This window comes from Manacus candei, unplaced genomic scaffold (assembly GCF_025592945.1).
Source record: "Manacus candei isolate 608988 ecotype Guabito, Panama unplaced genomic scaffold, ASM2559294v1 h1tg000005l, whole genome shotgun sequence".
Taxonomy (NCBI): Eukaryota; Metazoa; Chordata; class Aves; order Passeriformes; family Pipridae; genus Manacus; species Manacus candei.
The window spans coordinates 21,519,461-21,531,670 of record NW_026138053.1 but is presented as its reverse complement, the minus strand read 5'-3'; the positions used below and the strand labels follow the sequence as shown (position 1 = coordinate 21,531,670).

Sequence of the window (12,210 nt, the reverse complement as noted above, 5' to 3'; positions counted from 1 at the left end):
GCAAATTACATGCGCCAAAAGCTCAGTCACAGAGAGTACAAAAATATCATAGAATAGAATCGTGGAATCATGGAATTGCTTAGATTGGAAAAAACCCACGAAGATTGTCAAATCCAACCCAGCACTGCCACGCCCACCACTAAACTGTGTCCCTTAGTGCCACATCTACACGTCCTTTAAATCCCTCCAGGGATGGTGACTCAACCACTTCCCTGGGCAGCCTGTTCCAGTGTTTGACAACCCTTTCCATTAAGTAATTTTTCCTAATATCCAACCTAAACGTCCCCTGGCACAGCTTGAGGCTGTTTCCTCTTGTCCTGTCGCTGGTTGCCTGGGACAAGAGACCAACCTCCACGTGTCTACAGCCTCCTTTCAGGTAGTTGTGTAGAACAGTAAGGTCTCCCCTGAGCCAGGATACATTTTTATAGCTTTGTGGAGGAGGAATATGTCTCAGGAGGCTTTCAGCATAGCTGCCTGAGTTCTGGGCTGTTTGCCTCAGGTATGTCCTTAAGCAATCCAACCTAAAGGCTATCCTTGAAGGAGCTGCCTCTGTGCATCTCTTTTAGGGTAGATCCAGTGCAGCTCCATCACAGGAGGAGAGCTGGGTGAAGCCCTCACTGTAAGCAAGTCTGCTCACACAGGCTCACGGTGCAGCTGTCATAGAGTTCAGTTGCTCTGAGGCCAAAGAGGATTAATTTCCCCTTGGCTTTGCCTGTGTCATAGTTATTTGTAAGCTCAGCACACAGGCAATGCTTTTATCAGTCGTGAGCTTTTGTGTTGATATTTGGAGGTATATTTGTATTTTGCTGGTAAAGTCCCTGAAAAATCTTAATGTTGTTCTTTCCTGTTTTCCTAATCCCATATACTTTTTCTTTATATTAAGCTAAATTGACTTTTCTGACTTCCATCAGTGTGTTTAGATACATGAGTCTTAAATAGACCTATTGGAATATCTTAAAAAAAAACCCAACAAACAAAAACAAAGCAAAAAGCCCTCAGAAGAAACCAAACAAAGCCAACAAAAATATTTTATCCTTTCAGAGAAGAAGAGGTCACTCCTCTTTATGAAATTCTGTCATCTAGATGCTTTAATTAACATCTAACTTTCCATTACTGTGCTTCCTTGCTGTCTAAAAGCTTTCCATTGTAGAACAGTGTGGATGTTGATCTGAAGGCTTAGGAAGTGCTTTGCAGCGTTGGATGTATAATTGAAACAGAGCAGCAGTGCCCTGCCAGACTGTGGCAACCCTTTCTGTCAGATGCAGCTATGTACGTTCTGGGTATTAAAACTTAGTTTATTCTCAGAGGACTCCTCCCCCAGTTAAAAGATCTGTTCCTAGATAAAATAAGTACCTGGCCTCTCCTTGGCTTCCCTGTCATTTTGTTTTGGAATGACATGTGTGTGCCTGGGAGTTAGCATTCCGATAGTGAATGTCTTGCCTTAAAATGCAAAAGATTGGAGATGCACACATTCCTTTCTAATTGCAGGAAATTGCAGATCTCAAAAATTTGGAATGCAGCTGCCTGTATAATTACATCTTCTGTCAGTTGCTATAGCTCAGCTTTACAACCCTTCTAAAATATCTTCATAGTTTATGGTACAAATAACGGCCCCATCAGTATTACTTTGGGATCACCCCTTTCATTTCTTCACCACCAATTCCAGAGGCCTGAGATTTTTCCTCCTGCTGAGCTAATAAAGAGTGTTAGAAATTACTAATTATAGTAAGGTGAAATTTTGTTTTAGCTTTTGTAATTATTGTTAAGCTGATTGAGTTTCTTACTGTTGCTGGGGTGTGAGTTTAGTGAGAAATATGTACTTCAAATGAGTTTGATCTGCCTACAGCATCAGGTTTTGGATATGTGCAAACCTTTCCATTTTGTGGCCTTAGGAAATAGAGGGTAATGGGTCATGGAAGAGTTGTTAGGTTATTGGCAACTAAATGTTGCTGTCTGCCACTGTGCAGATAAGATATAGATCACAATTCAGAGCTTAATGAAATGTGTTGGCCCCACTTATACCACCCTCACAAATGCTTGAAAGATTGGAAAGGATTAAAGGAGGGGTAATAAGGGATTTAATTTGGTCCAGCTCTTTGAGAAGTGAGAATAGTGTAATTTAACCAGGGCAAAGTTCATAGCTGGATGGTGTTCTGGAGGTTCTTAGGCAGAAGAGGAATTTCGAGGGTATTAGATGAAAGATGGTAAAAGAAGACACAGTGGCTGAGGTGGAACTTGCTGAGAAGGGACATATTTTAAACCGTAAATGTATTTCACTGCTGAGGTAATGCAGTGATAGAGAGCTGGAGCCTGTGTTTAAAACCCCTAAAGTATATGTTTCTACAAGAAACCCTGTAGTTTACCAGGAAGTAGCACAACATTGCAGAAATTACCAGGTGAGATACTGTAGCTTGTGCTTTTAGTAGGTTAGACTATTCAAACAGTTTATTATGACTTTAATCCATAAATGCATGAAAATTGGTATTAAATGGGCTATTTCAGGTCTCTTTGTGTACAATCAAGGATCTCACCAGAAGAAAGAAACCTCATTTAGGCAGGACAGTGTGGGAAGTCTTCAGCTTTTAAAATAGCAAGTGATGGTTTCCAGCTTTTTAAACTGGTTACTCTTTAGTGTGTAAAATTGCTGCAGAAAATTAAAACCTTTGAAAGCTTACAGCAGAGAAGCTTGATTCAATGAGACAAGGTTTATAGAGCTGCAGTACTAACTCTGTAGCTTTCTTAAAGGTTTGAAATTACATTTGGGCAAGTTACTATAGGACATGAATTTGAAATTAGAGTAAGGTATTTTTTTATAGTAAAACACCTGCTTACTCAGTGTTGTAGTGTTTCCAGAACAGCTGATTGCAGATATTAGTTTTGCTTTAACTTATGGACTTTTGTGTATAAGCAGCAAATGGCTTTAGATGATTTTGGAGGCCTGATTTTCCTGCTCTGCAGGGTCCTGTCCCCCCTGCTCTGTAATTTTTCCCAGCAGTAGGAGCTGCCGGATTTGATTTTGTCAGTTATGCATTTACAGCATCCCTTGAAATGGTGCCTTTCTCTTTTCCTCTGAGGCTGAGTGGGTTACTGTCTACAGCTAAGGAAGGGGAAAGCATTTGTCATATCCTTAACTGTCATTGTTGAAAAAAAAAACAACTGAAAAATTTTGTTAAAAGAAGCTGGTGCCCAGCCAAATTATTGTTTATTGTTAAAGAACTGTAAAGTCCTCACCCTGCTTATGTGTGAAAAAGGCTTTATTTTTATGTCTTTGGGGACACACAAACTTCTTGGGTTATTGATTTCTGTTCTGTACAGTGAGAAACACGGGGAACAACAATGCTGGCATGTTCAGCTCTTGCTGTCCCTAGTGATCTTTGGGACTCTGCTTGGACATCTTCTGTCACAGGCAGACCATGGTGCTGTTTCTCAGTGTTACTCTGTGTGCAGCAAGGTGCAGAATGCGTGTTGTATAGCCAGGAAATTCCTGTATGGGAGCGTAAAGTGGTTGTGGGTGGGAATTGTGGGATCCCTGTGACTATTTTGATTGCATTCCACTCTTATTTAATACTTACAGATGTTTCTGCTATGCTTATAGTGACTCTGCTCTTCCCCCTAATATGTTATTGATACTTTTGTTTATCATTTCCTTTTGCTCTTTTGTCTTGTACTTGATGCTGTTTTTTCAGTGATGACAAGGAGGACTTTCTTAAAAAGAGTTTGCAAATCCTTCTCTATCCTGTTTTGTGTATCCTGTTTTCTGTATCCTGGATAGACTGTCAGCTGGGATTGCAGCTCTGCAAGGCTTTCCTTGGGGGTGCTGGTGGAAAAAACACTAGATATAAACTGTAAGACAATACAAGGTATAAATAATGATCCTTTAGAAAGTGTTATTCAGAGTGTATTGATTAAAGACAATACTGACTGACCTGGATTGCATAGTGGAAACTGAAAACTCCTAAACCAGCCTCAATTTGCCATGCCTGGTTTCCAGTGGTCAGCTGGCAGGATTTGTGCACAGCATCCATGCTGGCAGCCTCTGAGCAGTGCCAATATCTTTATGCTTATCCCACTTCCATTTTTTACCTACAGACCTTTATCTAAAATTGATACTTGAGTGTTGAATGAGAGTCTGCTCAGTTTACAGGGAGACTGGGAGCTCTGGGCAGCTCCTCTAGGCTGGTGAACCTGTGCTTGGGGTATTGCAATGTGCTGTGGAGCTGTTCAGAGCCAGGCAGGTGAATGCTCCAGCTGACCTTGCAGGTCTCTTCTGTTTATGCAGGCTGACCCCTCATTAATCTTCTGTTTCCAGGCATGTAATATTTCACTTCAGGGGCCATCTTAGACGTGATAGCTTTAAAATAAAGCTTGGGAATGAGCTTCCTTTAGGAGTAAAAAATTCTGCAAGTTAAAATACTCTATAGTGTTTTCAGAAGAACTAAATGAGTTTATGAAATGTGTTGGGTTATTATGCCCTGATAGCAAAAGAGCGTGACTTCGTGGCTTGGATATTGCATCCATTTATATTTCCTAATTTCCTTTCATTCTCCAACTCGAAAAGACAAGATCTGAGATTTTCCTGTTTGTTCTTTGTGAGTAGAAGCACAAAGGAGCAAGCTGCACTGTTTTTTCTGGCAGAGGCAGGCATTGCAGTTTGTAGTATCTGTACAGCATGGCAAGGATAATTTGTGTTTCATACTGTATGCATGTGGGGTCTTCTCCCTGTTCATGAGAGAAATACGAGATGAGTGCACTGATAGGACTGGAAACAGAAAATGGGCCATTTTTAGGCTTTTCTGAAGAGTGATTTTCTGAGTGATACTCTTATAACCATTTCTACAAAATCCTTAGAATAATATGAAGAGATTGTGACTTAAAAATAATGACATGATTCTAGTCTTTATCATCTACTTCTAAAGGAACTCCAGCCATTTGGTTCTCTATTCCTTCTTTGAAGCTGGCAACAACGTGATCATAAAATGGAAATGCTCCTGTGCCTCTCCCCCTTCTTTTCCTCAAAGTAGGTGTTTGGACCTTTCCTTGCTGCTGCTTTTTAAACCTCTGTCACTAGCTAGTGGCTTCCTTCAGGCTTGTAACTGTGAGGCAGAGCATTCAGTTTGCTTTCTGAGGCTTTCAGGCTGCCACGTGAAGTTTTAACAAGCTGAAATGTTCACTCTCAGCATTTGGAAGATTGTCAATTTTCCTAGGTCATTACTGGAAATTATTTAAGTAACATGATGTGGTTATCTAGATCTCTTAGCATCTCTTTGGGATGTCTTGCGTGCTGGTAAAATTCCCTCCAAATAAGTTCACGTTCAGCTTGCTTCTGAGCAGAAAGAGAACCATTTTGTATGTAACTTTTACTGCACTTTTCAGTATTAATACTGTGAGAGAGATCAGGCCCTCTGGGATGTTTCTGAGTGCTACAGAATGAAACACAAAGCTCTGGGAAGCTCATGACCAGAAAGGTTGCAGGCAAATGTGAGGGAGCTGAGGGGCTGGAAATTCTTCTCTCTGAGGAGAGATCAAGTGAGCTAGATGTGTAGAGCATCCTAAGCCACTGATGGAAGTGGAGCTTCACAAGATGGGCAGTGGAAAGACCGGGGCAGTCCACATGACAAATTAACACGTATCCAGGGGGGGTGAATCTGGATATTACTGTTCTGGCCTCAAAACAATGGAACATGCAAAGAAACTGGAAGGCAGCTCACTTAAAATGTGTGACATGTTACCTTTTCCATGATTTGCCCACTGAACTCATTGTTGTAAGATTTATGCAAAGCCAGAGGATTCCCAGGACTGAAAATAGCTGGGATAGCTGTCTGGATGGAAAGGACAGCCAGTGATATCTTTGGTTAGAAGTCGTTTCAGAGAAGTGATGGGGAAATTCATCATGTTTGTTAGTGTTTGCAGGCTTGAAGTCCCTTATGTGCATTGGTGCAAAAGTTAATTCACTGTGGTGGGGATTGAGCCAAGCTGCCTGCTCAGCTTGTTTTTTGGATGTGCCTCACCTTTGGAAGTTCCCCTTTCCAATTTTACTGGGCCCATCCTTTTCTGTTTTGGCTTGGCCATTTTCCTCAATCAGATGTCAGCCTGAATGTTTTTGGAAATGCAGCATCTGTGTAATGATGTCCTGGGGAGATGGTAAATCCTTTCCACACTTGATGGATGTCTTGCCTGGCTTGATCCCACTCTGTCAGGAATGAGAAGGCAGCTGCCCACCCTCCAGCTAATGTTGAAGAGATCTGTTTTATTATGGTGCTTATTCCTTTGCATATTCCTGTAGGAGAATCTGCTAGCATTATCTGTGCATGTGCATACTGCAACCCCTTGCACTGTGCCAGGTTTGGTTGGGAAGGGCAGCACAGGCTGTCTGTAACTTTGGTCCCTTTTCGGTCTGATTTAAGAAGCAATCCTGCTGTCTGCAACTCCACTAGCTTGTTGGGTTTTCCTTAGAACATGGAAGTTATTATAGTTTTCCCATTAGCTTTTAGTTTCTAATACCTTTTGAAGACTGAAGTTATTGAAAGGAAAACATTTACGAGCACTTGGGGCAGTTTGTCCACTGTCCTGTCCCAAACAGCGGTTGGTGACAGGGTGATGTGAAGAGCTGGAAGGAACCCAGCAGGAGTATTTGCCTCAGTGTGCACTCATGGCACCTCTCCATCTACAGCCCTTGTAGAGCTGGTGAGGATGCCTGTGTGCCATGGGAGGTTCCTGCTCGCTTATCATGGTCTTGGGAGAGTGAAATCTGGTAGAATGTGTCGATGCTGGAGTGCACAGAGGGACAGCACACTGCCATGGACTCAGTGTCTGTGAGTGGCTGCTCTGCTGTGAACAACTAACCAGGTCAGTACCCTCTGCAGAGCGGGATATGTGTCATTTTGAAGATGCTGATTCTTCATCAGTTGATTCCCTCTACATTTGGAGTGGATTTTCTCAAAGTGCACCAGCTCCCTTTGGGATGAGGCTGATTCTGTAGAAGTGGAAACGATGATTATCATGTTGTTGTATTTATTTGGAGAGGATGTGCAGCAGTTGTCAGACAGCACCACGCACCTAATTGGGAATTCAAATTCCGGCTGGTAGATTGAGACTGAAAGGCAGAGCTGTGGGATAGAAATGGGCAGGCACAAAATGCTGAGGCTCCTAATCTTTTACAATATGTTTGTTTAATACAAAGTGGTCTATTGAGATTGTTTTGCAGAGGAGAATAATCATTGTGTGCTGACTAATGGGAGACAACAAGCTGTTAGAGAGCATCAATTAACCATACAGGAGGAGATTATTGAGTATTTTCACAAGCATTCAGGATGTGAAGAGTAAAGGATATTGCTTGAAGGTAACCCTCAGAGATTTTTAGCAATTGAAATCTATAAACTGCAACAAGAATATGTTTGTGGCCATACATATGGCTGCAGAGCCTTCCAGGAAGAACAGTGTAGGAAAGAAGTGGAGGTAGCTTTCCAACTCCAGATTGTGCTGATAGGAAATAAATAGTGCTTTGCTGAACTTGTTCTCTTATTTCATATTCATTAATTTGAAAATTTTCCCTCTTAAATTTATCTAAATGTTATCCCAGGAAATACTGGTCTTCTTTATAGAAGACAGTATGTGCAACGCCCTTCTGATCCTCGGATGTAGGAATTTATTACACTTCCCTGACTGTAAGGCTGTTTTTCCTGTCCTTACAGCTGGTCCTGCTTCTGTACAGTAATTCTTATCCCTACTATTGCTGTGAGTTAGAACTCAATGCACTTAGTGCTGAGAGGAGCATGCTGCTCCTCCATCATGTGCCTCGTGTATGATATTAAAATTCTCCAATTTTGACCAGTGGAAAGCATGAAAACCTATGTTTCATTAAGAATGCTTTTATACAGCCCTACTTTGTTTCTACTTGAGTTTAATGCGAGAAATAAATAACATTTTGTGGGCTCTGTTTGCTGAGTGATGTTGTTATTTGTAAGTAACTGGAAATTTTTCCCATCCTGGATTCCAGCATTAAATCCACTTTGTGCAAACATAATTTTCCATTTATTCATTGGCTGTGGGGAGACTAGATGACATTGAATTTATTTTTTCGGTTTTGTTCCTTCTAGAGTGGTGTCAGAGAATTGGACCTCAGATATTCTTTTAGCCACAGCAAGAGATGTCCTGGGATTCCTTGGGGATTATGATAAAGAGGGACCCCTGGTTCTTGGACAAAGATAGACTTCTCTCAGCTTCAATTCTCTATTTAAATGCCTTAATCAACAGAGGTCTCCTTTAACAGATGGTTCTGCATCAATAAAGCCTTTAATGTGTTAGCAAAAATTCAGAGAAATTTACTCCCTCTCTGATTTGATTGATTTTCTTAATCTTTTTTAAGCGGAGGCTGAGGGGTGACAATAACTCATCAGAAGACTATGGAGAGGATTAATTACTTGGCTGCAAAACTCATGAAGATACTCTGAAGGAAGATGTGGGATGAGTGAGTGAAGCCCTGATGAAGTTGGTGTCACTGGGGAAATTTGACTGTGACTGCAGCCCTGGCACCTGCACTTTGCACCTGTTAGAGAATGTAGACTGATCCCCTGTATTTCGTAAACTTGTGTCAGTAGTAAAACCTTCCCCACTGATCTATGGAAAAAAGTGCTTTTTCTCCAGATACAGCAGCTGGTTTGACTCTGAGCAGCTGTAGCCTGATGGTGGCAAAGGCGAAGGGGCTTTTCTACCTTAGGACTCTTGTCCTTGCAGCTGTGGCTGCTTTGAGCTCTGCTTGATCTCTGGTGCTTCAGAGAGCTGCCAAAATATCTCTGACTTTACAGGGAACTTGTCAAAGCCCTAATGCGTGAGGTGCCGATATCTTAATGCAGATCTGCAGATTTAAAACCCCAAGGACTTGTTCAGCTTCACCCGCGGCCAGGAATGGGAGGGGTTGCAGAGCAGTTTCAAGGCTGGAAGGGGTATCATTAGCACTGAGCTTGACCTGAGCTGAGCTTTGGCCAAAGGATTCATCCCTGGAGCTGCAGTGAAGCATTTCATGGTTCATTATCCTCACAGTAGGAAACAATGTCTTACTCTGAAGCTGAATATCTAACTTGAATTTTCATCCATTTGATCTTCTTATGGCTTTGTCAGCAGTCTGATCTCTCACCACCTTCTTTTCCACTTTTTTATAGGAACTAAAACTAATTATATATCTGTCTCCATAAATGGGATATTTTGAACTCTTGAAGTTTCATACTCTTAAAGCTTGTTTACTGAGCTGTGGGTCATTGGGTGACCTGCCTTTGAATCCTACTCTCTGTTTCTCTGTGGTTTTTTGAAGCATGAACTCCAGAACTGCACACAAGTCTCAGGAGAGCTCTGGGATTTGTGCAGGTTGCAGAGGCAGCATCCCTTTTCTGAAACTTTGCTGCTTTCTGGCTGAACTGATTTGGCAGCTTGTTGCCGTAGCAGAAACAGAAAATCCCATTGGACCAAGAACCATTTCCCTGCAGGCCTGAGTAGGGTGCCTCTTCTTAGTGATGTTTCCCCACTGACAAGTGCATTTTGAGATGAGTCACTGAATTCATGTTTAATCCACTAGTAAAATTGGCAAGGCAATTACCATCTTGCAAGTTCTTCAGCTCAAATTGTTAGAGAACATTAAGTCAAATGCTTTGGAGAAATCCCAGTATATACTATGGCTTTTATCATCCAGATAAAAGTGATTCTGTTAAAGAAAAGCTTTTGTTTTATTGGGGTCTGTCTTCACTGAAAGTGTGCTGCCTGGTACTCATTTTTGTCTTGGCCTCTACTTCTTTGTCTCTGGTCCTTTATTTTCCTTTTCCTAATTGTTACCCCATAATGGGAATTGAGAATGAAGGAATTGCTAATTTACAGTTGTCATCCCTACTTTTTAGCATTGCCAAATGCAGAAAGCATTTGCAAACTGAAATAATGCTGTTATTCACAAGGTAATTAATCTGTTATGACAGCCTGGTGGCTTAAAGCACAACAGTGATGAAGGTTGCTCTGCTGGGTCCCCCTTTTTGCTCCGTGTGTTTTGCTCTGAAGCCAAACCACCCACTCCTCAGTAAGAGGGAAGCATGCAGAGCCCTTGTGTATTAGTCATCAGTGGAGAGGCTGGTGGACTATGAATCTGCAAACAAATGACTACAGACAGCTTTTTGGTTACTGAGGCTGCTGCCTGATAGAAAGCACGTTATCTTAATTCAGTTTTCACTGCCACACGCTTTAGTTTGTACTCACAGTTGGCTCTTCTTTTTGGTACATCCTAGTCCAAACATGACATTTTGTGTTGTTTCCTGGTGGGAGGATTTTTTTTCACAGAAATGTACCATACTCTTCCCCTCCTGTTTTTTTTTTTCTTCTCTCTACAGGTGAAGGCAAGAGAGGAAGAACTACAGAAGGAGGGATTCTCTGCCACTGCTAGAAAGATACAGGAAAGTGTTGAACTAAAACTACTAGATCTTACACGCCTTTGTGCTCCAAAAAAATATAAAATGCACGGTTTGTACAGGCTGGTGTTGAGGAGCAAACATCCTGCCAGCAAAACGGGCTTTGGCCAGTGTGTATCCAAGGAGCCTGTTTCAGCTGTCAGTGCTACAGAGGTGATCAGAGAACTGCGGATGAGAGAGGCCAGCCTGCAGAGAGAGCTGGAGCAGCTGCGGGAGGAGTGCCGGCACAGGCTGGATGCAGTTGCAGAAGGGTTGGATGGAGTGATTTGTATCTCCCCTTGAGGAGATAAAGCTGGTCTGAGAAGAGCAAAGGAATAGGCTGACATGATGAGAACACGTTGTGCAGCCTGGCATGGGGGAGCGCGAGGTGAGGAGCCAAATGTAAGTTCTGATCTTTTAGCCTGGGAATCATAACTTGTTATTGCTTTGTGACTTGCACTGGGGCCATAACCTTTGTGGCTCTCTCTGCAGCCCCTTTATTGCCAACCTTGCCAATTAAATTCTGCATTAGGCCTTGGTGGGAGTGTGCATAAATCTCCCTTTTATCTTTGGGATTCTTCTGCCAAGCAGTGTGCTCTTTTACAGTGCTCAGCTGCTAGGCACAGCATACATTGAGGCTGTGCACTGAAGTACTAATTGCATTCAATATTTTCCAGCAAATAGAAGAGTTCATTAGTCAGAAAAATCCAAGTATTGGAGAACATGTAAAGTACCAAGGCTTAGAGGGATTGGAAATATTCAAGAAAATATGCTGTTTCAATTCAGCTGGTTTGAGTATTTGTGGCAGCTATAATGCAGTCATGATAAAGAAAAACAAATGCCTAATAATAAATAAAGCAGTGCACCAATTTCATTTACTGGTGTGATGCACTTGAAATAATTGGGTTCTCAAAGAGAACAAACTAGAAACCCATTCCATCAAGTTATGAGTCACAATGAGATACATAAGTTATGGATCTGCTATAGGAAATTTCTGTGGTATAGAAATATGACCTTAACTTCCAAGCTTGAGGAGTCTCCAAGTTCTGTCTCTGGAAACTTCTTCTCTTGGAACATGCAAATGTTTTTCCCTTGACCTTCATTTCCTACCGTTTTCTATTTTGCTTTCACCAAGGAATATTGTTATATTCTGGTTGTACACTTTCAGGAATAAATATATTTTAAAAAACCCAGTTTGCTCTTCATTTGTGAATTGCTGTGAGCAGTGGGCTCTCCTCCATCTGGATTTCTGTCTGCTACCCCAGCTCAGGGGTGTCACTGATTGCCAGTTGCTCTTGGCTCTCAGCAGGCAAAGGTAAGCACCTTTAAGGACCTACTTCCAGGCATCAGTACTGTTGCTGCTCCATGGGGAGACCATGTGCAGGTGGGGTGGGTGGACAAGGCTCAGATCTCTTTAAGGAAATTTCAGATGCTTCCAGATCCAGCTGCTGCTCCTGGAAGAATATCAATGGCCTTAAAAAGCCAATGCACACCACTCTGCTTTCCAGACCATCTCTGTAGGTGAAGGGTACCAAGCTCAGAACTGTTCAGGCTGGTACAATTTTGGGCAGGTGTTGGATCCAGGGCTGCTGACATTTAATGTACAAGAGGACTTACTCAGACACAGGTTTCACAGAAAATTATTCATGAATGGGAGAGAAACAGTATATCCTAGAACTAACAAGAGTGGCAGCACCAGTCTATCTCTCTTTGAGAATTTCATATCCTCCTTTAGCTTTTATAGAAGGAAATTTTCATACTGCATCACATTTCAGTTTAAAAACATTGC

General features: G+C 41.9%; 1 protein-coding gene across 2 annotated transcripts in view; it reads left to right on the top strand.

Annotated features, from left to right (window-relative positions):
* The window catches only part of TEDC1 (tubulin epsilon and delta complex 1), a 72,090-nt gene extending 60,504 nt beyond the window's left edge, over positions 1-11,586 (top strand). For both annotated transcript variants that reach the window (XM_051805151.1, XM_051805141.1), the window contains one exon: positions 10,365-11,586. In XM_051805151.1, the coding sequence (XP_051661111.1) occupies positions 10,365-10,724 (360 nt within the window). In that variant the 3' untranslated portion in view covers positions 10,725-11,586. The remainder of the gene's footprint in view (positions 1-10,364) is intronic.
* The last annotated feature ends 624 nt before the right edge of the window (positions 11,587-12,210 follow it).